Raw genomic sequence first — 26,417 nt, forward strand, 5'->3', positions numbered from 1 at the left:
AGGAGATTTCGGTCGGTGATAGTAGGATAACTTTGATTATAGTTTTATTAGTATATTATTATTACTCTTCAATATTGGTAAATTTATAAACTGTTGCTACCAGGAATAGTAATATACTTCAAAAAAACCTCTCCTCCGGTAATTTTAATTCTTACTACCAGAGGAATATTGGTAAATTTGTCTAGTTGATTTGTGTATCTAGACTAAACCACAAATAAGTTTAACATGGACATTGATTTATAACTTTTTTGATTTTAAACAAACATTTAATCAACAGAGTCCCTGTTTATTTGTGTAATAACTTGTTTCATAAGTTTGTTAAAAATGCCGAAGAAGTTATGACGACAAAGCAAAAAAGTTTTGGATTTATTTTCCACTTTTTATTTTTGATCGATTTTGTCCATTCTTCAGCAAATTACAACTACAACGTGAAAAATTCTTGGATTGGTGGCTTTACGGTTAGTTATTAGATAAATGTGTTTATATAACTTTAATATTTTTACCATAAAATGGTAATTGTTCATCATGCAATGAAATTAAAAAAATAAAAAATAAAAATTTAATATATGCCAAAATAAAAAGATTAAATAGAATCCATTTGTAGCGATGATGATTGTATGAAGCGCTCACAGAAGTGTGTATAACATAAACACAGTAACGACGATGAAAACGTACGCAAGAAAAAGGCAATTGTACGCTTCGTCATCTGCAGTGTGGTTACCCGAGTGTGACATTAATTAGGTCACCCACGGGCTGTTAAATAAGCAGTAAGCAGTTATGCTGGAGGGAGACTGCGTGCATGAGTCAGCACACATTCAACGTTTGCTTGTTTAATCTAATGCAAGGTTTCTTAAACTGGGGTCCATGGACCCCCTGGGGGTCCGTGAACTACTTTTAGGGGGTCTATGAAGGCCTAGTTAAAAAAAATAGTGTATACTTAAAGTAATTAATTTTTAAAAGACAACACTTTAATTAAAAAGTGAACGGTTTTGGACTGAATGTATAGTTAGACTCCATTTAACTTTCACATTTTTCGGACCGAAATAACAGAGTCATGAAGTCTATTTGTTTTGTGACGTCAATTTAAGAACCCCTGTGCTAGAGGGAGACTGCGTGCATGAGTCGCCACACATTCAACCTTTTTATTATAACCTTAACTTCAAAAGTATGCAATTTTTTTCTACTTTTTCAGGGCTCCTTTACATTTACACCTGAAAGGCCGATTCAAAATGGTTGGACCCTTCGCTTTCAATACGGGGAACCAATGCTTTCACGGTTTGAGGTAAAATACAAAAAACGTTTCAAAAGTTTCGTCAATTTAAGTGCAAATCAGCAATAATGAGGGGTTTTTCAAGAATGCTTTACTCCAGTGGTTGGCAACCGCCGGTCCGCGAGGAGTTCGTCACCGGTCCGTAGCAGGGTTGCTAGATTAAAATTTTGATTTAACCACAAACCGTAGCGTAGAGTAGGCCTACAAGCCCGAAAAAGGCTAGGAAAAGTCAAAAACAATTGAAAGTATTTTAATATCCAAATCACATTAACTTTCGTTTAAATATACTCCATGGTTGATTGGCTTACTCCTAGTATGTACAATACATCGAAAAAGGGCCAAAATATCATGTTTGTTCATGCTTAACCGTGTTCACCCTAAAGTGCAATAAAATAAAATCATGCAAACAATGTCCCTTTTTTTAAGGCCGGTCCGCGACAAAATTTCTGTTTTAAACCGGTTCGCAGTGCAAAAAAGGTTGCCGACCCCTGCTTTACTCGATTTTCTGTTTTATGGTTTATAGTTTAAAGTCGGCTTAAAACAACCCAATGTTTTTTTGTAGAACAAACAATATAATGCAATAAAAAGCGACAGTTGCTTGCGCTTTATCGTGTTACAAAATCACAAGTAGAATTCCAAACATGGTAAATACAAGATTGTTGTTTTTTCTTTCCATGAGTTACCAACTATCCGACAAGCCTTCGTCAGGGACTGACACACAAAGCCAACAAGACACAAAGTAAAATCACAATAAGAAAAAAGGAGATAAAAAATTCTTATTGTGATTTTACTTTGTGTCTTGTTGGCTTTGTTTGTCAGTCCCTGACGAAGGCTTGCCGGATAGTAAGCCGAAACGTTGGTAGAAAATTATTTATATTGCCAGAGGAACCTGTTTTAAATATACTATGCCTGGTAGCAACAGCATATTCATGAGTTACCAACCTTGCGTTTTTAGTGTTGGAACGCTGTCGAGAAAGGAAGCAGTTTAACCAACGGGAAGAAGGAGTTTACGATTGTCAACCCAGAATACAAGCCGAGTATAAATGCGGGAGAAACATACGAGGTGTGTACAACTAAAAACTAGAGATAGACCAATATATCGGTTTACCAAATATATCGGTTTAGATGGTATACAATACAATACGAAGTGATGCGCTATTTGAAATTGAAACGTTTATAATTCGTGTAGATATAACTACTTCGATCCCTGTTCTAAATTAACATAAATCAAGGCTGATTTTAGAGCATAATGGTTGGAGGTTGTAGTACGACGTAATAATAATATCAAAGCCCATACAGAAGTAGGAAGCATTTTGAACGTTTCGAATAACTCTTTATTCATTTTCAACATGATGTACTTCTGTATGGGCTTTGATATTCTTATTAGGGCTGATTTAATTTTTCAAAAGACAAAAATATATATATATATATATAAATCACATCTCGTTTTACTACTAAAGCATTACAACTCTCTCCCCAACAGATCGGTTTCAACGCATTATTCGAGGATACGACGGCATCCACCCCACCCCCAGTCACCATATTGCTGCAAGGAAGAATCGTTTACCGGAGCCCTGAAATTTCGGGGCCTAAAACGCCTGCTTTTGTGGTGCCTACGACAGATATGGCGTACATCATAAACAGGTTTGTGACAATAAGTGCCGTGTTTAATGGAATTTTAAACTCCGTAAATTGATTATATCTTTAGTTAAAGTCCACAACGCAGACGACCAAATCTGAGTACAGTTCAAATTAATGCAATCCTTCACAAGGGGCCTTTATAAGAGATTATGTTTTATCGGTCGTTAGATACTTAAGAACAGCATTTTATATTTATACTCTACTTGGAAATAGTTGTAAGCAATGCATTGGAAGCCTGCAGTAACACTGTCTGTTTTATATAGCGTCTATGCCTTGCTATTTAAATTCTTGTAAGACAAGATATGGCCTACATCATAAACAGGTTTGTGACAATAAAAATCTGGGAATTTAATTATATTTCAAATTTGCAAAAAAAAACATTTCCTGATAAATGCAATCTAATTTCCACAGCGCTACAATGTCATGCAAAGTGAAGGTATTTTAAAATATATAGTTAACAAAAATAGTTAATTTTCTATGCCCTAACTGGGACTAGTTTCAAAGAAAGTACTCTACGCTAGGCCGATATAGAATTTGAATCCTTGTGAGCCAAGTCAATCAGCCACAAGCAGTTTATGCGGTTTTCTTATATAGGATTACTATACCGTTGGTTAGTGCGTCTTCTGAAAGGTAGATCCAAGTTTGAAGTGTACATAATAAGTATGGGATCCGGTTGAGATCTATATAATCGAAACAATAGAATCGTAAACTATTTCAAACGCCTATTGGTTGTTGGTGCTTACAGGTTTGCCTATCTCTGCAATCTTTCCGGCTAGAACCAGGGATGTCTGATATCTATTATTTCTTTCCTAAACCGATACCCGAAATTTTTGACAAGAATTATCGCGATCCGATACCCATGACGTCATAATTTTAGTCATACAAATTGGTCAAATTGATAATAAACGATTAATTTTTATTGAGGAATGTTGTTGTACACCTGACGATATAACAACCAAATATTCTTAGCATATATGTCTTTATTTTTCACCGGAGCCTTAAAATTCCACCTAAACTGGAGGTAATTTCCTTACTTTTACTTAAAATTATTTTTTGTTATATTTTCAGTTTATCGAGGCGGCCTTTTATAACACGAAGTCCAGGTATGTTTGACCCCTTTAATTTCATCAACAACAATAATAATAACAACAGCAACAACAACAATAACAATGACGATAGTATTTTTACGCCAAACGACAACAAAGTCAATAAAAATCTGAACCCAAATCAGCAACAGCAAAACCACAACAAAAAGCAAAACAACAACAACAACAACAACCAACAACAGCAAAACAACAACCAACAACAGCAAAACAACAACCAGCAACAGCAAAACAACAACAACCAGGGACAATCGAACAAGGGCAAACAGAACAAAAACAACCAGCAACAGCAAGAAGGTAGCGGGGGTGTCCCCGAAACGACACAAAGTCCTACAGAAACAACAACATTGAGCGAAAAACGAACAACAACGACCCCAAAGAAGCCGATTTACACGGTGACGACCAAGTACGATTACGCTGCTGTCCTCCACAAATCAATCCTTTTCTATGAGGCGCAGAGATCTGGTAAATTACCGCCCTCTAATAGGATACCGTGGCGCGGTGATTCTGGAATGTTCGACAGAGGAGATAACAACGAAGATCTGACGGGTGAGTTAAAGTTATCAATAGTTTACAATACGGAAAAAAGGTTCTTGAATTTAACCCTAACGGCTTTAAATTCTTTGATTACTTTGCAACGATTTAGAACAGAGGTTTTAAACTCTTTTCACTGCGGACCCCTACATTTTTTTTGTTTTGCGTGGACCACGGTAGGCAAGAAATTTTCAAAAATAACGTCATAAATTGACGTCACACAACAAATAGCCTAGATTTTAGAAATTTGCAGGTTTCCGTTCACAAAATGTGAAAGTAAAATAGAGTCAAAATGCATCAAAGTGCAACAACGTTTTACTTTTAACTCTGTTTTTAGAAAAATGGATTACTTCTTAAACATACACTAATATTTCAAATTGACCTTCACGGACACCTAAAACTAGTTCACGTACCCCCTCTTGCACTTTATTTAAAAACAATTATTATTTATGCGAGGTGAGTTTACTAAGAATGTAGTTGGTTAAGATTTGTTAGCCAAACCGAATTATCCAGCATATTTCTAAACATTAAGACAGTATACTTGCTGATTTTTTACAATCCGGCGCGTTTTTCAACCAATATACAACTAGCGTTAAAGTTTTTCTTTGAGGTTTTAAAGGAATTTTAAACTTTTTTAACCAAACGTTTTATAGTTGTTTCAACAAAAAAAAAATTCAGTAATGTAAAAACTGGTCAGATTTTTTTTCAAAAAGTTCGTTCTGTTAGATTTTAAAGGGGCTTTCTCAGTAAATTTTCCAACCACTGGATTATTTTACCACCACTTTTGGCTTTGGTTTTTCCAGCGGATTTTCAAACCAAATGGGCGATTCACGTAATTTTCCCCACCGTAGTCTAATTGTGTCGCCATTATTAAAACTTTACCATAGTTTTTATACAGGTAATAGTATGTAAAAAAAATATAGACAATAATCTATCCAGAGGTTTTAAAAATATATATGTAAAGGACTACAGCAATAAACGTATTTTTAAGGCGGATTTCAACAAGGGTTTAAAACTTTCTTCTCCAAAAAACAAAACTTTATTGAAGGTTAAAAAATTACGATAACTACAAAAAAATGAATTTTAGCCCCACTAAACTCGTAAAAATTTGACCCAATTTTTTTCCGCTTTTTTTCGTCTTTGAAGTGAAAGTACGCGAATACAGCGACACTAAATTTGTAACAATAAATTTTTTCCCAGGTGTTTTTTCTTCGTTGAAGTTTAATTATGCTGTACTGGCCAAAGAAAAATACAAATAAACAAAATCATTTAAGCCTAACTGGACTAAAATAAATAAAAATTTGAATTAAGCTGTACTGACTTAATTACGTAATAAAAAAAATTCCCCAGGTGGTTATTACGACGCGGGCGACCACGTGAAATTCGGCTTCCCGATGGCCTTCAGCGTCACGGTTCTGGCCTGGGGGGTAATCGAGTACTGGGACGCTTACGAGGCCACCGGGGAACTCCCCTACGCCCTGGAACAGCTACGGTGGGGAGCAGATTACATCATGAAGGCGCACGTGTCACCTTTTGTGCTCTACGGACAGGTAAGGCGTGCAACGCGTTGGATATTATTTTGGAATCCATTTTGTGTTTTTTGGTAGTTTAACATAGATTGTGTAGATACTCTTGTACTCATAGGCGCCGAACACCGTCCTGGAAATATAACGCCCTGGAATTTTGAAACGGGGCCTATTTGCGTAACATAAAACTTAGAAATCGCAATAAACGTTACACAAGTTTATTTTTAGAGTAATCTATAAGAATTCAATTGAATAATCAAGTAAAGCTGTTATGTAAGTTTTTGTCACCTTTCGTGCTCTACGGACAGGTAAGGTGTGCAACGCGTTGGATATTATTTTGAAACCATTTTTTCTTGATTTAATAGAGATTGGCTAATTCTGTTGTAACATATAGCTTAAAAATCGTATTAAACGTTACACAAGTTTGTTATCAGAGCATTAGGGCTTCGACTAGAATGTCATAAATAAGCAGCATTAATACAGATATTTGTAGTTTGCCGCTAAAAATACTAAAATATGGTTAATATATTAACCTAGAAAAATTAAAAAAACAAGGCTGTTATATCAAAGTTTTATTAACTCTAAGTCCCTGTCCGTAGAGGACAAAGCCGTACCACGCGTTGGAAATTAATTTGAAAGCCATTTTGTTTTTTTTGATAATAGTTGATTAATGCTATAAAAATCAACAAAAGCAAAACTTAAATGAGTTTGTAATCACAACAGTTGCGTTTTGTTTCGCCCAATATTAAAGGATTAAAATATTTTGGTCTTCACTTTACTATTGCCAGTCACATATTTCACATTTTACTTTTTCCACGAGCTTCAGAAAGTAAACTAAAGACCAGAATAACCGGTTCACTATAAAATTGTTAATTGGGCGTTATTCAGTTGAAAATTTGTCGTTGTCAGGTTGCCAATTTCCAGATAAATAAAATATTTTCTCAAGAAAACGTTTAAAAATAAATGGTAAATTTTTTAAGAAACGGTTTGAATAAATCGTCTCTGTAAATACCACAGCAGTGTTAAAATTAAATAAAGATTCGACCGGAGGCTCCCTACTTCTTCTCTCTGTATAGGTTTCTAAAAAACTCAATATCGCCTTCCGTTTAACTCAGCGTTTCCCAAACTTTTCTAATTTTTTTGCCTGGTAGACCCTTCGCAATTATTTTAATATTCCGCGGCCCTATAAAAATTTAAGGGTCAGTTGACCCATGTTTCCTGTGGTACACTAGTGCAGTCACGATTCTTTCTAATGTAACAACTTTCTAACTAATTCCATAGATTGGCTGATAGTAGGGGTACAGCATAATAGATGCTTTATGATGTCACAAGAAACATCATAAACACGCTATAGGATCGAAAATAAAGCATAACTAAACATAATAATGACGACAGTTAATGTCTAAAACTTAAACTAGTGTTTAAAAATATTTGCTAAAGCCTAACGTTTAAAAACTTAAGAACTAATTCTCCTTGCGGACTCTCTGAAACTGCTGTACGGACCTTAGTTGGTCCGCGGACCCCGGTTTGGGAACCGCTGGTGTAACTCATTGAACGTTTTTCTTAAGGTTGAGTCGAGAAACAACCGTACACCAATGATTGCGGCATTCTGAATTACTCACCTCTGAGCCTGTGTAGCTCAAAGTGAAATTAACTTAATGTTTAGGTCGGTAACGAACACAGAATGCTTCCGATCCAAACTGTAGCGTATTTACGGCATCTTCTACGAAAAGCCAAACTAATTTTGGCCAGTAAAAATATCAAACCAACTTAACGGGTAGACTATGCACGGATCTGTGATGTAACTTGATAATGAATTGCAAAGCCAAAAAGGTCGAGTAGATCGACATCATCTTGATTAAGACGTTTCGATACGGGCTTGTATCATCTTCAGTTGATGTGACGATAATTCAATTAAGGTTGGTGACGCAACGGTTGATCACAAGAGTTGGGAGCGGCCTGAGCGTATGAGAGGTATGCGGCCTTCTTACAAAATCAGCAAAAAGAATCCGGGATCGGATCTAGCGGCTGAGTCGGCTGCTGCGCTTGCTGCAACTTCACTTGCCGTGAGGAGAACTAATAACGGTAATTTGGAGCACTATATTATTGTAAGTTAGAGTTAATTGTTTATTGGTTAAACGAGATGCTAATAACGGTAAGTAATTCGGAGTTTTGGAAAAAAAGAATAAGAGAGACGCATGTTTTATTAGCAAACGTTTCGGCAAGTGCTAATGCCATCATCAGTACGGAAAATGGATTTTGTATTATGTTGTCATCCCTTAATCCACGCATACCAAAAAAAATTAGGGATTTAGTTCATCAAAAAAAAAAACAAATAAATAAATTGCAGAACCAGGTTATTTACATCACATTGGAGAAGTGTTTAACCTTTTTAACCTTTGTCCTGCAATTTATTGAGTGTGAGTTTTTACTTGAGTTTTAGAACCCCTATACTTTAGTGTGTGTAGAAGTGGGTTTAACATAAATACAACTCTACATTACAGTGTTGTAATGACTTAAGTCAATGACTTGACTCAAGTGCACTTAAGTCAATGTTTTAAAATGACTTGACTTGACTTAAGTCCTTCGGACAAATGACTTGACTTGACTTAAGTCTTTTGAACAAATGACTTGGGTTGAAATAAAGCATTTCTTTAAGTACTTTTTTTATAAAATTGAACTATTTGTCCAAATTTTTGTACAAATTACTTGCTATATGTTCCGTTTTCGTTATTTTTCAGTTCAGTTATTGTTCATAATCATACGAATTTAAAAATTCTAATAGTTTAGCGTTTTATTTTTATGAAAAGAACATGACTTAAATTTGACTTGCTCTAATTATGACTTGGACTGGGACTTGACTTGTTATTTATTCGAAAACACTTGACTTGGACTTAAGTTGTTTTAACATGACTTGTTTACAACACTGCCACATTCTAGGCAGGGAATCGAAATACGTCAAGCGGCTTCTAAGTCACGCTAACAACCTTCTGATATTCGCCAACACGTTTCAACGACTCTACCATCTCTCAATCCCTGATGCTAAAAAGTTCTACAAGTCGACAGGCTTCAGGGACGAGATTATGTGGGCCACTGCCTGGATGTACAGGGCGACCGGCAACCCCAAACTACTCGAAAAGGTGTAGTTTTTTATCCATGTTATCGTGGAATTTTATTTTTTTAACAAAATAATTCGTTATAACAAAGTCTTTGTACCAAATATCAAGTTTTAAACCGCAAAAAGACGCAATATTTTGCGTTTAACCAGTTTTGAAAAAAGGTCAAATTTTAGTTTAAAATTTCTTATCTAAAATACTTTTTGTCAACTTTACATTCCAACAAAGCAAGTCAAATATTGTATCTAAAAGCCAAAGTAATCTGTTTACAGCGATTGTAAAATGTAACATGAACCCCGATATAAAGTCTTCAAGGCAAACTTTCAAGAATTATTTTCTTTTTTCAGTTACCCGACCGAACCTTTTGTACCAAACATTATATTTTAAACCGTAAAGAAACGCAACATGTTATTACAAATGTGTCGTAATTTATCTAAATAATGTCAAGCAATTTTTAAAAAGCATCTGTAAAATGCATAGCGCACGCTGGTGATAATTCGGCAAGCAACTATTCCCGAATCAATAACTTATTATTTTAGCAGTTCAACTTGACTGGAATCTACATAATAAAAGAGAAAGTTTGTGAGATGTGTGTCAGACCCGCTTCATATTGCAATACTTATTGAATATATTGTACAATCAGAACATTAGGTTAACCGACTTTAGACACGCGATATGAGATGGTTTGAAACACATCACATGATTTAAAATTTCTATTTAGTGACACTCAGTTCAAACGTTTAGGCATAAGCAAATTTGTTATGACTTTAAAAAAAAATATGTTAACATTAGCCTATTTATGTCTTTTGCGAAGATCTTACGAATAACCGGTAAATATTCTATTTAAACTGGGCAATGCCGGGTATTTCGTCTAGTAACTATATATTTCGTTTATGCGTTTAGGCGCAAGGTCGTTTTATGAACTGGGCAATGTTCAGCCTTCCTAAACACCTGAGGTTCTCTTGGGACGAAAAACGACCTGGAATCCAAGTCCTAATGGCACAGGTGAGGTTAACACCACTGATCAATGACATTATACCAAATAATATCATCACCTAAAACACCTACAAACGTTGTTATAAGATTTGGAAAAAACTATTATTTTATACCTAAAAATAATTAATAAATGAACCTTTTGAAGCGATTTTTCACTCTGTAGAAAGTTAATCTTAACTTTCGCAGCTCGTGGATTTTCTTTTTGAATATTATGCTCAATTTGTTATACCAGTGGTTTTACGGGCCAATGCTACAAAAATCTTAAATAATTAAAATTTTACAAAGCCATCTGTACAGTTAAAAACAATGTTCCAAAACGACATGTTACTGCTCTCGAATATTTCGGCTAAGTAAAAAAAAAAACATGGTACAGTGCGAAACTTGCAAACTGAACCAGCACAAAAAAACATCCAAAAGTCCAACTAAGTATGATTAATCTTACTGACACAAACACCGAATCACCAAATACACTTTTAAAATGGGAGGTTTGAGTTACACCTATGCTTTATACCACAAAATTTTAATTAGGTACTATCGCAAAGTTATTTTAACTATGCTGCGAGTTGTGATAATAACAATTGCGATCAGATATGGCTCCGACCTGATATCAACTGGCATCCCTATCAAAAATCAAATTGTTGGCCAACTCATTGATGTGTTTAACTGTGGTGAAAATGTACTCGCTATAAAAACTTACAATAAAAAATTTTGGATTACTGCGTGATATCTCACACCTTATTTGACTATATCCACTCAGATCGACCCAACAATGAAGGTTCAACACGAGGCGAACGTACAGACCTATTGCTCCACTCTGAGGTCAGCAAAGGGAAAGTACACAAAAAAGGGACTTCTCTTCTTGGATGAATGGAGCCCTCTACGTTATGCAGGTAGCACATGTGCATTGGCCAAAAATTAAAACGCGCGTCGGCTATTAGTTTGGGGGGGGGTCTTCGTAAGGCCCTAAGATTTTAATTTTTTTAAGCGCTCGACCCTAAACAGATCTTTAATTCCTCGTGACATTTAGGAGAGATGACGTCATAAAAGGACCTTGTAAACTGTAGAATTTAAACTCTTTTCTTCTAAATCAAATTCATGTATAAATTAGAAATTGAAATTAAATCTAATTACATGCAAGGAGAAGGCGCTAAATGGCTTTTTCATTCTATCCAGTGTCTTAAAAAAGTGGGTCACGTATCCCCAAAGAGCCCAGTTAAAACAAACTTGCTGCAAGGGGACCACGAGATTTTAGAAGTACAAGAATTTTCGTAAGCCACCCACAATAAAGCTTATACCTCTGTTTACTACAGCAGGAGCTTGCCTTGATTTCCCGATCCAACGATTTCGACTAAAACTGTAATTTAACAAACTTCAACTTCTTAATGACTTTCCACATGTGATGTAGTTGGTCGGCTATTAGGGGGTGTCTTTAGGAAAAAACTATTTCACGTACCCCTAAATGGCCCGATTTTTTAATTTTTGTTGTGTTTTGAGAACAAGTTTTTTTACGAGTTTTTTAGAATTTTGCCTACACAATCTCTGTAGCAGGCCACAAGAAAACTTAAAGATCACTGCTTAAAAGAGCAGGCGCATTTATTGTTTTTCCAATCTCAAATTTTGGTTAAAACTGTAATTTACAAACTTATGAATGCAGCAAACGCGGCGTTCTTGTGCTTTATGGCTGCGGACATGGGAATCCAGCCAGCTATCAACAACGCCTGGGCAACCAAGCAAATCCACTATATGCTGGGAGACACTGGAAGAAGCTATGTTGTAGGTTTCGGCAAGAATGACCCAAAGAGGCCTCACCACAGAGCAAGCTCATGCCCAGCTAAACAAAATCAGGGGTAAGTAGCTTACTTTTAAATTAACTTTTTTCACCTGAAATTTATTTTATTTTATCGTGATTTGGCATCACATAGCACTTTGTAAACTTAAAAAAAAACGTATTCGTGTTGATTTTTCTTATGTGATTTCTTTAGCACAGTGGTTGGACAAAGCAGATTTTTAAAAGAATATACATTTTCATTTTCATCCACATTAACACTATCATCTTTGTATCAGACCGAAAGAATTAACAACAGATTAAACTTATTGTAAGATGCCAATAAAATACCGTACGCGATATTATCGGTAAACTGCTGCGGAATGAAAGCTCGATAGACCGAGCGTGTATTCCAGTATTGTAATGATTTAATGAATGACTTGATTTAAGTGCACTTAAGTCACTGTTTTCAAATAAAAACAGTGACCTAAACTGGGCTTGACTCAAGTATTTTAAACAAATGATTTAACTTAAGTCATTGAGCCAATGACTTGAGTTGAAATCAACTGTTTTAATTGAATAATTTTTAAACAAAAAAGATTTTTAAACAAAATTGGGTTATTTATCTTATTATTGCACGTAAAACAATTTGCTTACTATATGCGTTTTATTAGTTTAGTTGATTAATTGCTCATAATCGCACGATTATATTAATTTTAATAATTTTAAACGTATTTTTAAGTGAAAGACTTGACTTGAAATGGACGTGCTCCACTAATGACTTGCATTGGAAATTGACTTGCTGTTTATTCAACAAGACCTGGACTTTAGTTATTTTTGTTAATGACTTGACTGGGAGTTAAAAATTTTTAAAATGACTGATTTGCAACTGTAGTACATTTGTGTTCTAATAATTACTATCATCTTTGTATAAGATGTGGCTTCCAGTACGCGAACACAAAACAACCGAACCCCAACATCCTCCAAGGAGCCCTGGTTGGAGGTCCTGACTACCTCGACAAGTTTAAGGACTCAAGGAAGGATTACAAACAAAACGAAGTGGCGCTGGATTACAATGCTGGATTCCAGGTAAATTAATTAAGCTATCTCGTTTAAGATCCTGTTTATTAAAAATAGTATTTTTTAAACTAGGGTCAGCGGACAACAGGTGTTTTAGTATGACAGTTTTAGGCATCGTAATTTTTTAATTTATTCACTGATACAGTTTATTAACTAGAAAATATGCTTCCTATTGACATTACATAACCTCACACATACCGGTACCACGCAGGTAGGCAGGTACAACTAGTCTGTGGTGAGATTACAACCTACGACCTCAGTAATACTGGGACTCACTCTGTACAGGCTCAATAAGGAAATTATTCAGGAAATCGTTTCAAAACAAATTGCTGGTGATTTTTTACGTCCTAAATTTACTTCAGTTGTAATAAAGCAAAACGTTACAGATATTATGTCATTTTGTGTTAAAACGACAGTACTTTTTATGCCTGGTACCAAAAGTTTATACATAAACATATATATATATATATATATATATATATATGATAGAAGATGTTATAGTATTCCGAATGCTTGGAGTTATTCACTCTTAATAAGGCGATTTCACGCAGAAAAGTTAGAAAACAAATATAATTACCAGAGGAGCCGCTTACATTGCCAATATGCCTGGCAGCCACAGTTTATAGGTTTATCGTAATAATCTAACAAACTTACCAATATTAGCAAAAATCACATTTCTAAAGATTTCCAAATATCTTGCGTCAACCTTGAGCATTAATATTGGCACCACGGTTGGGGGCCACTGGTTTACAGCTTTATCACAATGATCTAACAAACCGTCAAACTGAATGTGTAAAATAGGAAAATATCTCCTCACCCTTACTCGTAAATGACAACAATGACTTCAAATGGGAGCAAATATTCTTTAAGCTTTCCTGTCTTGGTCAAAATCAGACAATTTAAAGAGAAATATACTTTACCACAAAATAAGGCATCATCAGTCTGCTAGTTAGAATTAAGAGACTGATGTCTGATGACGCCTCATTTTGTGACGAAATATATTTTTCTTTTAAATGTGACAGTTTTTATATATCAAGCTGTTTTACTTTTATCAGGGAGTTGTTTCTTTATTGTTTGACTGCTGATTTATATGTATGTTTTGCCCAGTTACAATATCATTGCCCTTAGGAAGATCTCCAGTTTGGTTATCGTAACAATGGTGCATTAATACAAGATATTTGCCGAAAGAACAATTTTACCATTGATACCTCGTAGCAACATTTTATAGATTTATCGCAACAAACTAACAAGCTGGTTTACATTTACAGGGGGCTATCGCTGCTCTCCAGTATCGCAAAATGTTCCCCACATCGCGTATAGCTCGATCCAACGAACCCTGGTACATCAACGTGAATGGGACCCCGACCCCCAAAGTTGGGGGTGGCAGGGGCGGTTCGGACAGAGTGGGATCCCCATCGGTTCTACACGCAGCTGTGCTGATGTTTCTAGCGCTGTTTGGACACTTTATGAACGCGTAAATTAAAACAAAGTCTTCAGGACGCGGAAGTTTAAGGAATATTGCGACATTTATTCGATTTCGTCAAAGTTTTGCGACCCACAGACGGACTCCAGCAGTAAGACCGAAATAAAAACAACATCAAGGTCGAAAACAAAAAAAATTCGGAATAAGACCAAAAAAGGACTAAAAACGTCTAAATAAAAATCAGTCTTTTAAAGAAATATCGCGTCATTTTATCGATTTTCATCAAAGTTTTTTTGTTTTTTCAGATGACAGTAAAAAAGTCGTCTATTCACTATAAGTTATAATTTGACAACTACTATGCTCAACGGTAAACGAATCTGTGCTGATGTTTCTTGAGCTGTTTTGACACTTTATGGACGCGTAAATTAAAACACAGCCTTCAGATCGTGACTAAGAATCTTAAAGAATATAGCGCTTTTCCAGTGATTTTTAATTAAATTGTTTTCCTTGATTTTTGCAGCAGCCCTTTAAAAGTCGCTTATGCACTCTTTGTGATACTTTGATAATTCCCACTGATTGTGGTCAGCACTGTTAGTACTGTTCAGATATTTAATGAACGCGTAATTTAAAAATTGTGTCTTATAGCGGGTTGAGAAGTTAAAAAATATCACGGTAACATATTGCCGATGCAGTTAAAAATCATTTTTAAACCATTTTTTTTAAGTTTCACCAATTTACAATGAACGCATCTGTTGTACTGTTCTTTATGCAGAGTCAAAATTTTAGCGAGTGTCATTTCAAACTTAATTTTGAGATAAGTTAATCGCTTGTGAAAAAAGTGAACGACAGTTTATTAAAGCTTTCTACAGTTTCTGCTGCATTTCCTTCGTATAATCACGTTAATAAAGTTCGACGCAAAATGTTATATCAGGCCTGTGACTGCCAATCCTAACAGTTAACCGGAGGCTCATAAAAAAGTTTTTTCCCCCTGGTTTATACAAACACAGGCATTTTAATATTAATTCAAGCTTGAAATAAAACTATTACCTTTTAACGGGGAAATCTATCTCAAAACAACTTTTGAAATTGAAAACAGTACACCAGGCTATTCCTTTACCGCTGTGGTACTTTTAAACTGTGCCTTTTCCGCATAAAGCACAACGTTTTTGCTCTTTTCAGCTAAATGCGTCGTATTGTACGTAAACCGGGGCGCTCATGTTTTGTTTTTCGCAAAGCTGAACCGTTTGTGTTGAGTATGTCGTGCCTTTCGGAAACACTACGTTGCTTTCTTTTTGTGCAATATAATAAATTTGTGATTTGTAAATATTTGAAATTGTCGTGATTTTCTTAGGTAATTTACAGTTACAAAGATCAAACAGGCATTTTGATTAATATATTGAAATAACAGCCAGTTGTCAATTCAATTCTCAGTCAAGTCATAATAATTTAGAGCAAGTCAAAAGCTATAATACAGTAAACAAATTGTTTTATGTGCCAAAATTAAGATAAACATCCCAATTTTATTGAAAAATATTTAATCAAAACACCTTATTTTAAACCAGGGTATTTACTATGACTTAAGTCCAAGTCATGTCATTTTTTTAAAAAGTGATCAAGTCAAGTCGAGTCAGTTTGGTCAAAATACTTAAGGCAAGTCATATTGTTTAAAATACTGTAAATAGCGACTTAAGTCAAGTTATGCCATGAACTTAAAAAAAATCACAACACTGGGAAATAGCCTCAAGGAATTTAAAATATAAAAGTAGTTTTTATGACAAATAGCGCAACGTAAACCATCTAGGGAAAAAGCTTCAATTCCTAAGAACTAAAGCCAGTCATTCCGCGAAGTTGTCACACGACTAATACAAAGGAAACATGTTATGACGCATTTCTATTGCGAGATTAAAACCCTGGTCACTTTAGTACTGAATACTTTAACTGAAATACGCTTCAAAGAAAATCGTCATTTTTTACAAAAATTGTAAGAAATGTTTGGGCTATTTACGTAAGCAAATCTTGAAACGTGACACAGCTACGACTCATAAGAAACAAACAAGACTCCTAATATGTAGTGGATACATTTTTAAACGGAAGCGGTAATACTCAGAAATGGAACAGCTACAAATTTAGCAAAACACTGACTTAACAAATAAGGAAAAAACGGCGCTCTTTTCCTAAATGCATTCAGAATTCGTTTTAGTTTTACATTGGTTTTGCCGAAAACAACAGGTTTTCTAAGTTCTCTTGTTTTATGACGTAAATTTCTCAAAAATCCACGCCGAGCCTGGTACACGAAAAACAAAAACAATTTTTAGGAGGTCAGCGTTAGGAGGTCAGAAAAAAGCTAAAGAACCACTAAAATAAGTTTTAAAAATGCTTTATTGTCCAAAGAAATTAGTTTTGTAATTATTTAAAGCAGGGGTTCCCAACCTGTGGTACGTGTACCACCAGTGGTACGCGAAGGGTTTTCAGGTGGTACGCGAGAAGCTTTTTTTTTTCACAAAAACCTGCATTCACAATAAAACTTTGTATTTTGTTTATCTGGTTTTGTTTGCAAAAAAATCTCCTGAAGCCTATTCATTGTTACGTAACTATCCCTGTTGTTTCGTATCATTACGTTCAAAACAGGTCAAGTCAATTGTCAACAAGAAGCACAGTTGCTTTGAAAAGCGGTACAACGCTGTGGGACAGTGGCCGTTAGTTATGTCAAACGATTGCTCTTGGTAGATATCAACTACTACAAAATGCTAGTTGTACGATAAAAATATGCTTGGATCAAATTAGTTGTTCCGCAAGAAGTGGTACGCGTGTCAGTACAGAGCGTCCAAGTGGTACGAGATCGTAAAAAGGTTGGGAATCGCTGAATTGAAGAAACCAAAACTTTCTATCTAATTCACAGACAACAGAGTATTTTTTAGGAATTTTTTTTGGAAGTATGTAAAAAGATTTTTTTTAAATAACACTTTTACAAAATATTTAATTGTTGCACAAAACACAGCAGTTTTGCGAGTTTCACTCGGTTTGAAACGAATAATATAACTTTGTCAACCCGCTTGACTTCCAAATGAACTTATTCGCTTTTATGACTAACGTCGCATATTGCGGGTCATAAAGTAAATCGTGACAACAACACGTGTTTACGATCAAGACGGAATCTATAAATAATAACAACTGAGACGTCGTCACGTACTCCGGTATGAGCAATACAAAGAGACATATCCAATTAAAACGCACTATCCGATTAATTAGGATGTCTTCGTGGAAATTCTTTCCTTTAAAATCTTCCTTTTTCGGCCTTGAAGCCTCAGCTTTTGATAGCTGATGTTTTATTGTGAGATAATTTGCACAACACTCCGACAAATTGTGATGGTTTCAAGCTGGGTTTAAATTTCCCTTCTTTGGCCTTCAAGCCGGGCAGTAGATAATTTGCTGTTCGACTGGCCTAAGTTCATATAATACGTATGCCATGTAATCATGGATTCTGGCCTAAGTTGCACATGAAATGAAAACCAACATATGTTACTAGCATAAATGCAAGAACTTCAAAATCCGCATTTCTGTCCACGGTTGAACAAAGTTTATAGCAAATAACAGGCGCAAGTAGATTGACATTGTACCAGAATATTATTTATACCAGAATATCGGATCATATTCTCGCCAGCTTAAAGACGGAAGAAACTAGATATCCCGGGTTGTAGCCATCAGAATTCTTTAGAATGTTGAACAAATTATCTACCAGTAGAACAGCAGCTATCTACTGCTCCGCTTAAAGGCTGATAAAGGGAAATTTTACCCGACATAAAGCCATTTAAATCTTTCTGAATGCATGTCCATTACCCCCGAGTAGAAAAGCAGTTCTACTGCTCGGCTTGAAGCCCGAAGAAATGAAATTTCACCCCGGTTTATGCCATCAGGATTTTTCTGAATTGATATCCAAATTATTTCCCAGTTGAAAAGCATCATTCGACTGCTCGGCTCGGAGGGCCAAAGGGGAAATTAGGAATTCAGCTATATACTGCACAGTTTAAAGGCCGAAGTAGTAAGATTTGAACCCGGCTTGAAGCCATTAAAATACGTCGGAATGGGAAAAAAAATTAACCCGACATAAAGCTCTAACCTTTTTAAATGGATGTCCAAATTATCTCCCAGTAGAAAAGCAGCTATCTACCCATCGGCTTGGAGGCCGGAGATGGGAAATTTCAAAGCCATAAGGAGGGCACACTTAGTTCCAAGTATGTCACCCACACTTTACACAGAGTCACCAAGAACCCAACTATTTTCGTCGCGTCTTCGGCCGTCGGCTATATTGTTGCGTCACAGACGGCACGCAAAACTGGCACATCCTTTCCCTCGCGATCGGTTATGACGCGATAATGCCGCCTTTGTGTACGTCACATTGGTGGTAGAGTGGATAACTTTTTCTGTGTGAGTTTTGACCGAGTTTGGAGCGGGAAGTTGTAAATATAAGTGAGAGCTTGAAAAGTTGTTTCACAGATTTTGTGCGGCTAAGCGCGGATAAATTTGAAAGAATATCTATGTCCATACAGAAGTAAGTAGCATTGTGTGAACGTTTCGAATAAATGTTAAGGCAATTACTGGAGGTTGTAGACGTAGAATGAATATCAAAACCCATATAAAAGTAGGTTGTATTTTGTGAAGGTTTTAAAAAAATATTAAGATAATGGATGGAGGTTAAAGTTGGACGTAGAAATCAAAGCCCATACAGAAGTAGCAAGAATTTTGTGATCGTGTCATTTATGTTTAATAAAGTTTCAAAAATTACCTATAATCTATTCAAACCATTAACAAAATGCTACCTACTACCATTTGTGCTTTAATACGTCTAACTACAACCTCCAGCCATTAAGCTTTAAAGATCAAAATTGTCCAGCCGTTAATATAGCCTTCGTACTAAGTTGGCTTAACGCTATTCAGGCAGATATTTGGTTTGGCGTCAGAGCATCAGGAAATGTGTACAAACATAAACGTTATTGAGAGATAATGGTTTTATGGAAGCAGCATTAGTTTGAACAAAACCTAGTTTATCTTGCGAATGTAAATTTAATACAAATTTTATTCGAAAATGCAGAAAATAGTAAGAAAAAAACTTCCGCTTGACAATTTTTCGAACGTGTCTACTATGTTTACGTTTTTTACATTTTGTGAAAAAATTACTTGCTAAAAAATACCAACAAGTTTAACCAATAAATGGAACATGCCATTCATATTAGATATCTCAAATCCACGTCCGTACCTTCAAAAAAATCCCCGGTAAATCACCAAAATATTAAACTGAAACGTCGTCGTAATTTGAGAAGTGACTCAGCATATAGGTGATCGCGGAAATTGAGGTGATTTCGTTAAATTGACAAGTAGCGTTGATCGCCCGCAGCTATTGTGACTAGGTTCGGATTCCTGAGGTATCGGCGCCACATGTTTCAGGACGATTTGTTTTGAAGTTATTTCGGTCTTTTTATTGCGAAAAACAGGTGCTTTTAATTGGGTTTGGTTACATCTTGCGACTGGAACCCGTTTTTGAGTTGTGATATGGGTTATTATAAGTTAGGACGGCGAAGAAAAAGCGAATAAAATTATTTCAGAACGCTAACAACGTAAGCGGAAATTGTCTTTGTTTAATTAGTCTACAAAAGTATTTAGGAAGTTTTTTTAACCAGTTGAGGATTGGATTACCTTAAGTTAAGACAGAGAAGGAACAATGTTGAAATATTTTAGAGCGCTGGTCTTAAATTTAATACTCATTTAGTTAAAAAGTAATGCGACAATTTTTATAAGGTTTAGTTTTGGAAACAACAAGAATATTTTTGAGAACAGAAAATAATTCTTGGGGTATTTCATATAAATATAACTGTCAATTCTTTTACAGAGGGTCTGTATTTTAAGTAACCGTTTGCGCTTCTTAAAGCACACCTAAGCGTGACATAATGTTTAGTTATATAGAACTTCTCAGTAAGCCCTATAGAAAACTCGACACAAACCTAAAACGATAGTATCTACGTTTATGCATTATTCATACTATTTCGTTGAATAATAAATACTTTTGTTAAACGTATTGGAAATTTGATCAAACTGGTTTTATGTCTGTCGCGACAAAAAAAAAACACAAATTATTATGGCGTTTAAATACGACTACTATAATTATTTTATTGACCGCTGTATTGCTTTTAACGATTGTTTTTAAACGAAGATTATTAATTTAGCTATGCTATTTACGTCTGTAGAGAAATACCCAAATTTGCATCAAAGTAATGTCGTGAATTGCTATCACTAACGAGTTATGATGTCATGTGTGGATAGCGTTCACGATGTTTAGAAGATGTACAGTCAACTACGTATAACCAAAACATTGAGTTATAGCCTTTGAAAAACTTGATTTTTTTATTCATCGCTGCATTACTTTCAACGTTTGTTATTAAACGAAGATAATAATTTAGCTATGCTAGTTGCGTCTGTATGTTAATTATCGAAAACTAAACAAATAGGTGTAAAAAGAACTAAAGCAACTTGTAAAACACAGAATAGTGCAGTTACGCCGAAAAACAACATCTGTTTTTAACCGAAAACAATCTATTACAGGAATACGAGAAACGGTATACGGTTGATGTCCTTCGGTCAACTGGATTTATTTTATTTTAAAGGTCATTTTTCAACGAAACAAATTGTGTGTTTATAAGTAGCCTAATATCTTAAGTAAAATATCTTTATTTTCAGGACAACTAGTCTAAGTGTTAAGCAACCACCAACGATATGAAGTTGTTAGTATTCGTAGCTTTGTTGCCCTTAGTGTTCGGTTTAAACTGCTTTCAGAACCACACGATTTCACAAGGGTCGTTCTTATTGGAGAAGTTCAAACTAGGAGGTTGCAACTTTAAAGAGGGGGTGGCGGTCGAAGAAATGGCTTGTTTGAGGCTAGAATACCCCCTTGGACGTACTGGTGAGTAATAGTAGAACTTTTTATTTTGTTAACAAAATGGAGTTCGTGTTTTAGTTAGACGTAGATTAAATATCAAAACCCATACAAAAGTTAGTATATTTTGTGGACGTTTCGAAAAGCCCATACAGAAGTAGGTTGGATTTGTGAACGCCAAAACTCTTTATTCTTTTTTCAATAAAAGTGGAGAACATTATGTTGAAAAAGATCGTTGCGTTAACTTGATTTGGTGTAGTTGCGAATATTAATTAACGTTTCAACAACTTTACGTTCTTACAGCATTTAAGACTTAAAAAAACATGGCCAGTTAAATTTTGAATTGCAAAGTTAAGTTACATTGGAGTAAAGTTGGTGTTATTTTGCAGGTTACGTTATATTCGGCGACTGTTTTACGATGGAAAGATGTCGCAACTTCACTTGTAGAAGTTACGACGACTTTAGCAGAGGACCGTCGCAGCTCGGGTGAGTTTGCATACCATGCTTACAAAGTTTCAAAATTAGCCGATGTCCAAGTAGTAGTATCGGAACTCGTCCGATACTAGGATGCTATCGGTTCGATATTTTAGCAATTTCAGCCATGGTTTCAAACGCAGCGATTTCGTCTAGGAAAAAAAACTTATGAAAAAATAGTAGGTTAACAACTAAAGGTCTATTCTACGCCAACAGAAATATTGTATCTTGAAAAACTATGTCTTTTTGGGTCAGTTCGCGATACTTATCGTCCAGAATATTGAGGATTGGTATCGGAATTAAATGTTTAGCATCGGACATCCCTAGTAGTACGAGAACTTTGTTATGGTCGAATTAGCTCACAAAGGCCTAAGTTATTTGATAACTGTGTTAACATTATGCTTAAATGTTCTACAAAAAAACTTGAGCAAAACGTTAAGAATCATATGTGTTTTAATGATTTAGGTCGGAAATGCAATAGAAGAAACTATAAAATTTTATTACCTCGTATTTAGCCTAATTTTTATCTATATTTTTTTTAAACGATTTGGGAAAAAAAACTTATATTAGCATCTGTGCATTTAACAAAAGGTCGTGGCGCTTGTATCGGAAAAATTGAGCCTAGTGATTTTACGCAAGACGTACTTTCGTCTCAATTGCATTTAACAAACCAAACAAAATAAACGCGTAATTATTCGCAAATTCCTAAAACGAAACCATGTGCTTCATCACAGATGTTCGCTAAAAATATACCAACACAAAGCTTCATGTTACTGTTTTTCACCCTAAAATCACCACTAAAAACACCCAAATAGGGTAATGCTAAAAATAGACGGTCATTAGCTGCATGTTAAAGTTGAAGAAACACGATATCTGAACTAATACTTCCGTTGACGTAAAGGCGTCATGATTAATAGGTTAACAAATTGAATATCCTGACAATTTTTGATCTGGGGCAAAGCAAGATTTTTTAAAGGTTTACTGATAACTCCCATACCAATTAATTGGCGTCAAATTGTTCCACGAAGATTATGACGTCACGCGATGTCACAGACGGTAGCGCGTAATTTTCGTAAAACACAGACGCCAATTAAGGGACTACGGTAGATGGTTTAATTAGGTTGGAATTATCATTTGTCCGCTGTCCATCGTAATTTCATCTTAATAAACAACCATGCACAATGAGCTGTGTTTTCACTGTAAACTACTGTGTATTTACCGGAAACCTTTATTAGTGGTTAGTCGTTAGCTTCTTTAACATTAACTATAGAACACTATTTACAGATCTGTGATGTAGCTTGGTAATTCACTATTTATCAAACTATAGAACAACTCGTGCAAATGCTTAAAGCAAGGACTTCACCCGTGTACCTTATGATTAGTTTAAGGAAACTATTTCGGTGCAATTTCAAGCAGGCTAGGAATGTCCAATATTATCGGATAAAACCGATTACATACCCCATATAAATAAGTAATGTGATAATTAATTAACGTATTACAAGTTTTTCTATCCGAAGCGTTGTTTTTTACTTGGGAAAGTAAGTTTGCCAGAAAAGAAATGATAATAACTAAAAGTACTAAATTTCTAAACGCTAAAGAAAATTGGGGCTAATAAGCATGGTCTTGGCACGTTTTAGTTCGGTCTCATTTGTTTGTTTGACCACGAATCGGACGAGCACTTTTTGGCATAAATAACACGGATCGCAATAAAAAGTCTCGGGCATCCGTAGACCAGACTAACCAACTAACCGAATTTATTCGTTCAGTCACTGAACTTCAGTGCGTTTTTGCCTTTTGCCTTTTATAGCACAGGGTTTATTTCCGCTGAGTACCCTTTCGATTTATTGCGTATATGGCGTACTCCTTTAAAGTAATTAATGATTTAGGCCCATTAGCGCATAAACTGAATGTTGAAAAGCTTTTTCCCTGATCAAGTGTTATTAAAAAAAAAACTTTTTTGCCGATCCTCATAAACGTAGGCAACGATTTCTTTCAATCACGGTGCGGAAAAAATTTAAGTCCTAGTAAAATGCTCGCGTACTCCAGTTTGAGAACCCCTGGCCCAGCAGTTATTTAGGTCCGAGCCTATAACGCTTATATAATTCTACAGAGAAAAGAAGTGCAAGTTCACCTGCTGTACTTCCGACGGCTGCAACAATAACACAGTAGAAAACATTGTTTCGCTCGAGGCACGGAAACCAGTCGTTAATGTCGAGATCGAGCGGGAAAAAGAAACCACACAACAAGTTTCAACAACTAATCAACCTCAAGTCACTAGTTCAACGCAACATAGCTCAACAATGGAACAACAAAGCACTACTGTAAACGAACAATCGCCATTGTCATCAACAATTAAGCAAATTCAAACCAGTACAAAATCGACCGTGTCTTCGGTTACCACGAAAACGTCAATTATGGGCGAAACCATAACGCCTGGAATTACAACCACTACTGGAAATAGTGGTTTAAGAATTGTTTTTGCTCCATTTTTTACGTGTTTTGTGGTTATTTTATCAATTTTACTCGTGCAAGTTTAATGTTTTAACGTAACAAATCGCCATTTATTTATTTCTATGAAAATGCTTCCCAAGTGGAAATGGGAGGTATATAGAAACACTGTTTGTTCACAGATGTTTGTTTTTGTTATAATGACGATGCTCTATAATTTAACACTTCATCAACAACAAAAATATTTAATGTACGTTAACAAGCTTTTGGCTATATCTAAATGTTTAACAACAACTTGAGAGAACCTATTTTTATAAACAAATCATCAAAAGCATTTTCTCAATTTAAAGCACTGTTTGCTTTATTTATCATTTCTATGCCCGAATCGCAAAGCATTAGCCTTAAGTAAAGCATGACTTTACTCATATTGAATGCTTAGCCAATAACTGCAAAACTACACAAAAGCAACGTCGAACTGCCTCACTAGTGACTTCACGTATATTTATCTCTCTCTAGCGTCATCTTGCGCTAATAAATATCGTCATGATAATTTCATATTCCTGAACTCGATTGATTTTTCAGGTTACTACAGAGAACTGAGTCAGTAGTACTAAGCGGTTTGATTTACAAATGAAAGTGAACTTACAACGCAGTATACAGCTATATAACTACTTAGCGCTTTTATCAACTTTAACACAGATCATTGCCGATATTTGTTGGCCTACAGTAGATATTATATTTTATGTACAACATTAGGTTGTTAAACCACACAAAAAATTCATGATTTTAAAATTGTTTATGACTACTGTTTATAGTCGTTTTGCTTCTACACATTTACAAACAGAATATTTAGTTCTTGCAAGGTCACTAAACTTAGATAAAAAAGCGGCGCTGATCTGGAATCCCAACACTTTTTTACAGTAACGAAACGAGTTGTCGAAAACGAAATTGCAAAGAAGAAATAAATATGAGAGAACAAATAAAATATTAATACTTGGGTCACCCAAACCCAAACGCTAACTCTTATCCCAACCTAAATATTGTTAGCAATCTAAAAACCCCGGACGAAAATGTGGTAGGACTACAGACCAGCTCCAAACAGCATCTATTTAAAGTTAACCTGCTATTACTAACTTGCCTCAAACATCAAATTATTCTACAGGCTCAGACTTACAGGTATATACCAGTCTACACATACAGCAAATTAGCAACATTTCTTTTTAACGATAAACATACAAGAAATACAACAAGTTTTATATTTTCCTACATGGATCTAAACCAGGAGACAGCTGACTCGATGAACCTTACGGTCTTTCGCTGTCTCTTGGGAATGTCAAATATTGCTAAACGTTTAGATTTCGACCATTTTTTGGTTTTTTGATGTTCCAAATAAAATCATATCTATCTATCTACATAACCTTTAATAAGTGACTTTAATGTTTTAAATATTAACAAAACAACTTTTTAGGCTTCAAAGGAACCTAAACTACTAAATCTGCAACTAAATAAGTTTTTTGACAAGCTGACTGCAATAAAGTTAAATGTGTCCTTAAAACAAAACATATTATTACGTCATTTTCTGTCAAATAAACATGTTTTTATTAAAAAGGGGCTTTTGGTAAGTATTTTAACCCTGAATTATGATAGCATACGAAACAGAAAATAAACGATTATGAATGCGGTATCGACTTTTTAAAGTTATTTTTAACATGACAGTTTTTCTTTTTCACTAATGCACGCCTAGCAAAATTTAAATGTACCACTTACTAAAAAGCTACTAGCTGTTTATCAAAAATAAGCAATAAGCCTGGACAAAATGTTTACACAGGACAAAAACAGACAGAAGCTATCTAAATTAGTTGTGCACTTCATTTTATACCAATTCTACTAATAACTTTTGTGTTTTATTCTAGGTTATACTAACTCAGGCAAAAATATTCTGTTCATTGAAGCAAACCTGGATGCAATCTTTAACATTTCTTAGAGCAGTGGTTCTTAAACTTTTTGAGCCACGCCCCACTTTTATAATTTTAACAAAACTCGCGCCCCGTCTTGTTTCAAAGTAAAAAAACATAAAGCAGAACAGCAATTTATTTCCAGGTAAGTTGCACTAATA

At 35.1% G+C, this 26,417-nt stretch overlaps 2 protein-coding genes across 2 annotated transcripts; both read left to right on the forward strand.

The window, feature by feature from the left end:
* Nucleotides 1-278: 278 nt before the first annotated feature.
* LOC146137232 (uncharacterized) lies at nt 279-15,447 on the forward strand. The gene is made up of 13 exons (XM_083393340.1): nt 279-458; nt 1,193-1,282; nt 2,226-2,333; nt 2,754-2,914; nt 3,980-4,563; nt 5,899-6,098; nt 7,994-8,159; nt 9,015-9,214; nt 10,094-10,195; nt 10,944-11,076; nt 11,841-12,033; nt 12,887-13,040; nt 14,300-15,447. The coding sequence occupies exons 1-13, from the start codon at nt 339-341 to the stop codon at nt 14,507-14,509; spliced, it is 2,421 nt and encodes an 806-aa protein (XP_083249466.1). The 5' UTR covers nt 279-338; the 3' UTR covers nt 14,510-15,447.
* Nucleotides 15,448-21,197: 5,750 nt separating this feature from the next.
* LOC146137233 (uncharacterized) lies at nt 21,198-24,781 on the forward strand. The gene is made up of 3 exons (XM_083394290.1): nt 21,198-21,406; nt 21,769-21,865; nt 23,964-24,781. The coding sequence occupies exons 1-3, from the start codon at nt 21,220-21,222 to the stop codon at nt 24,388-24,390; spliced, it is 711 nt and encodes a 236-aa protein (XP_083250416.1). The 5' UTR covers nt 21,198-21,219; the 3' UTR covers nt 24,391-24,781.
* Nucleotides 24,782-26,417: the final 1,636 nt, after the last annotated feature.

Source organism: Ascidiella aspersa, chromosome 7 (genome assembly GCF_963924565.1).
Source record: "Ascidiella aspersa chromosome 7, kaAscAspe10.2, whole genome shotgun sequence".
NCBI classification, from domain to species: domain Eukaryota; kingdom Metazoa; phylum Chordata; class Ascidiacea; order Phlebobranchia; family Ascidiidae; genus Ascidiella; species Ascidiella aspersa.

Bases quoted from the DNA above. Each gene is read 5' to 3' on its own strand.
- LOC146137232 (XM_083393340.1), top strand. From the start codon at position 339: ATGACGACAAAGCAAAAAAGTTTTGGATTTATTTTCCACTTTTTATTT. The intron at 2,915-3,979 runs GTTTGTGACAAT...TTATATTTTCAG, and splicing joins ATGGCGTACATCATAAACAG to TTTATCGAGGCGGCCTTTTA. The intron at 12,034-12,886 runs GTAAGTAGCTTA...TCTTTGTATAAG, and splicing joins CCAGCTAAACAAAATCAGGG to ATGTGGCTTCCAGTACGCGA.
- LOC146137233 (XM_083394290.1), top strand. From the start codon at position 21,220: ATGAAGTTGTTAGTATTCGTAGCTTTGTTGCCCTTAGTGTTCGGTTTA. The intron at 21,407-21,768 runs GTGAGTAATAGT...GTTATTTTGCAG, and splicing joins ATACCCCCTTGGACGTACTG to GTTACGTTATATTCGGCGAC. The intron at 21,866-23,963 runs GTGAGTTTGCAT...ATAATTCTACAG, and splicing joins AGAGGACCGTCGCAGCTCGG to AGAAAAGAAGTGCAAGTTCA.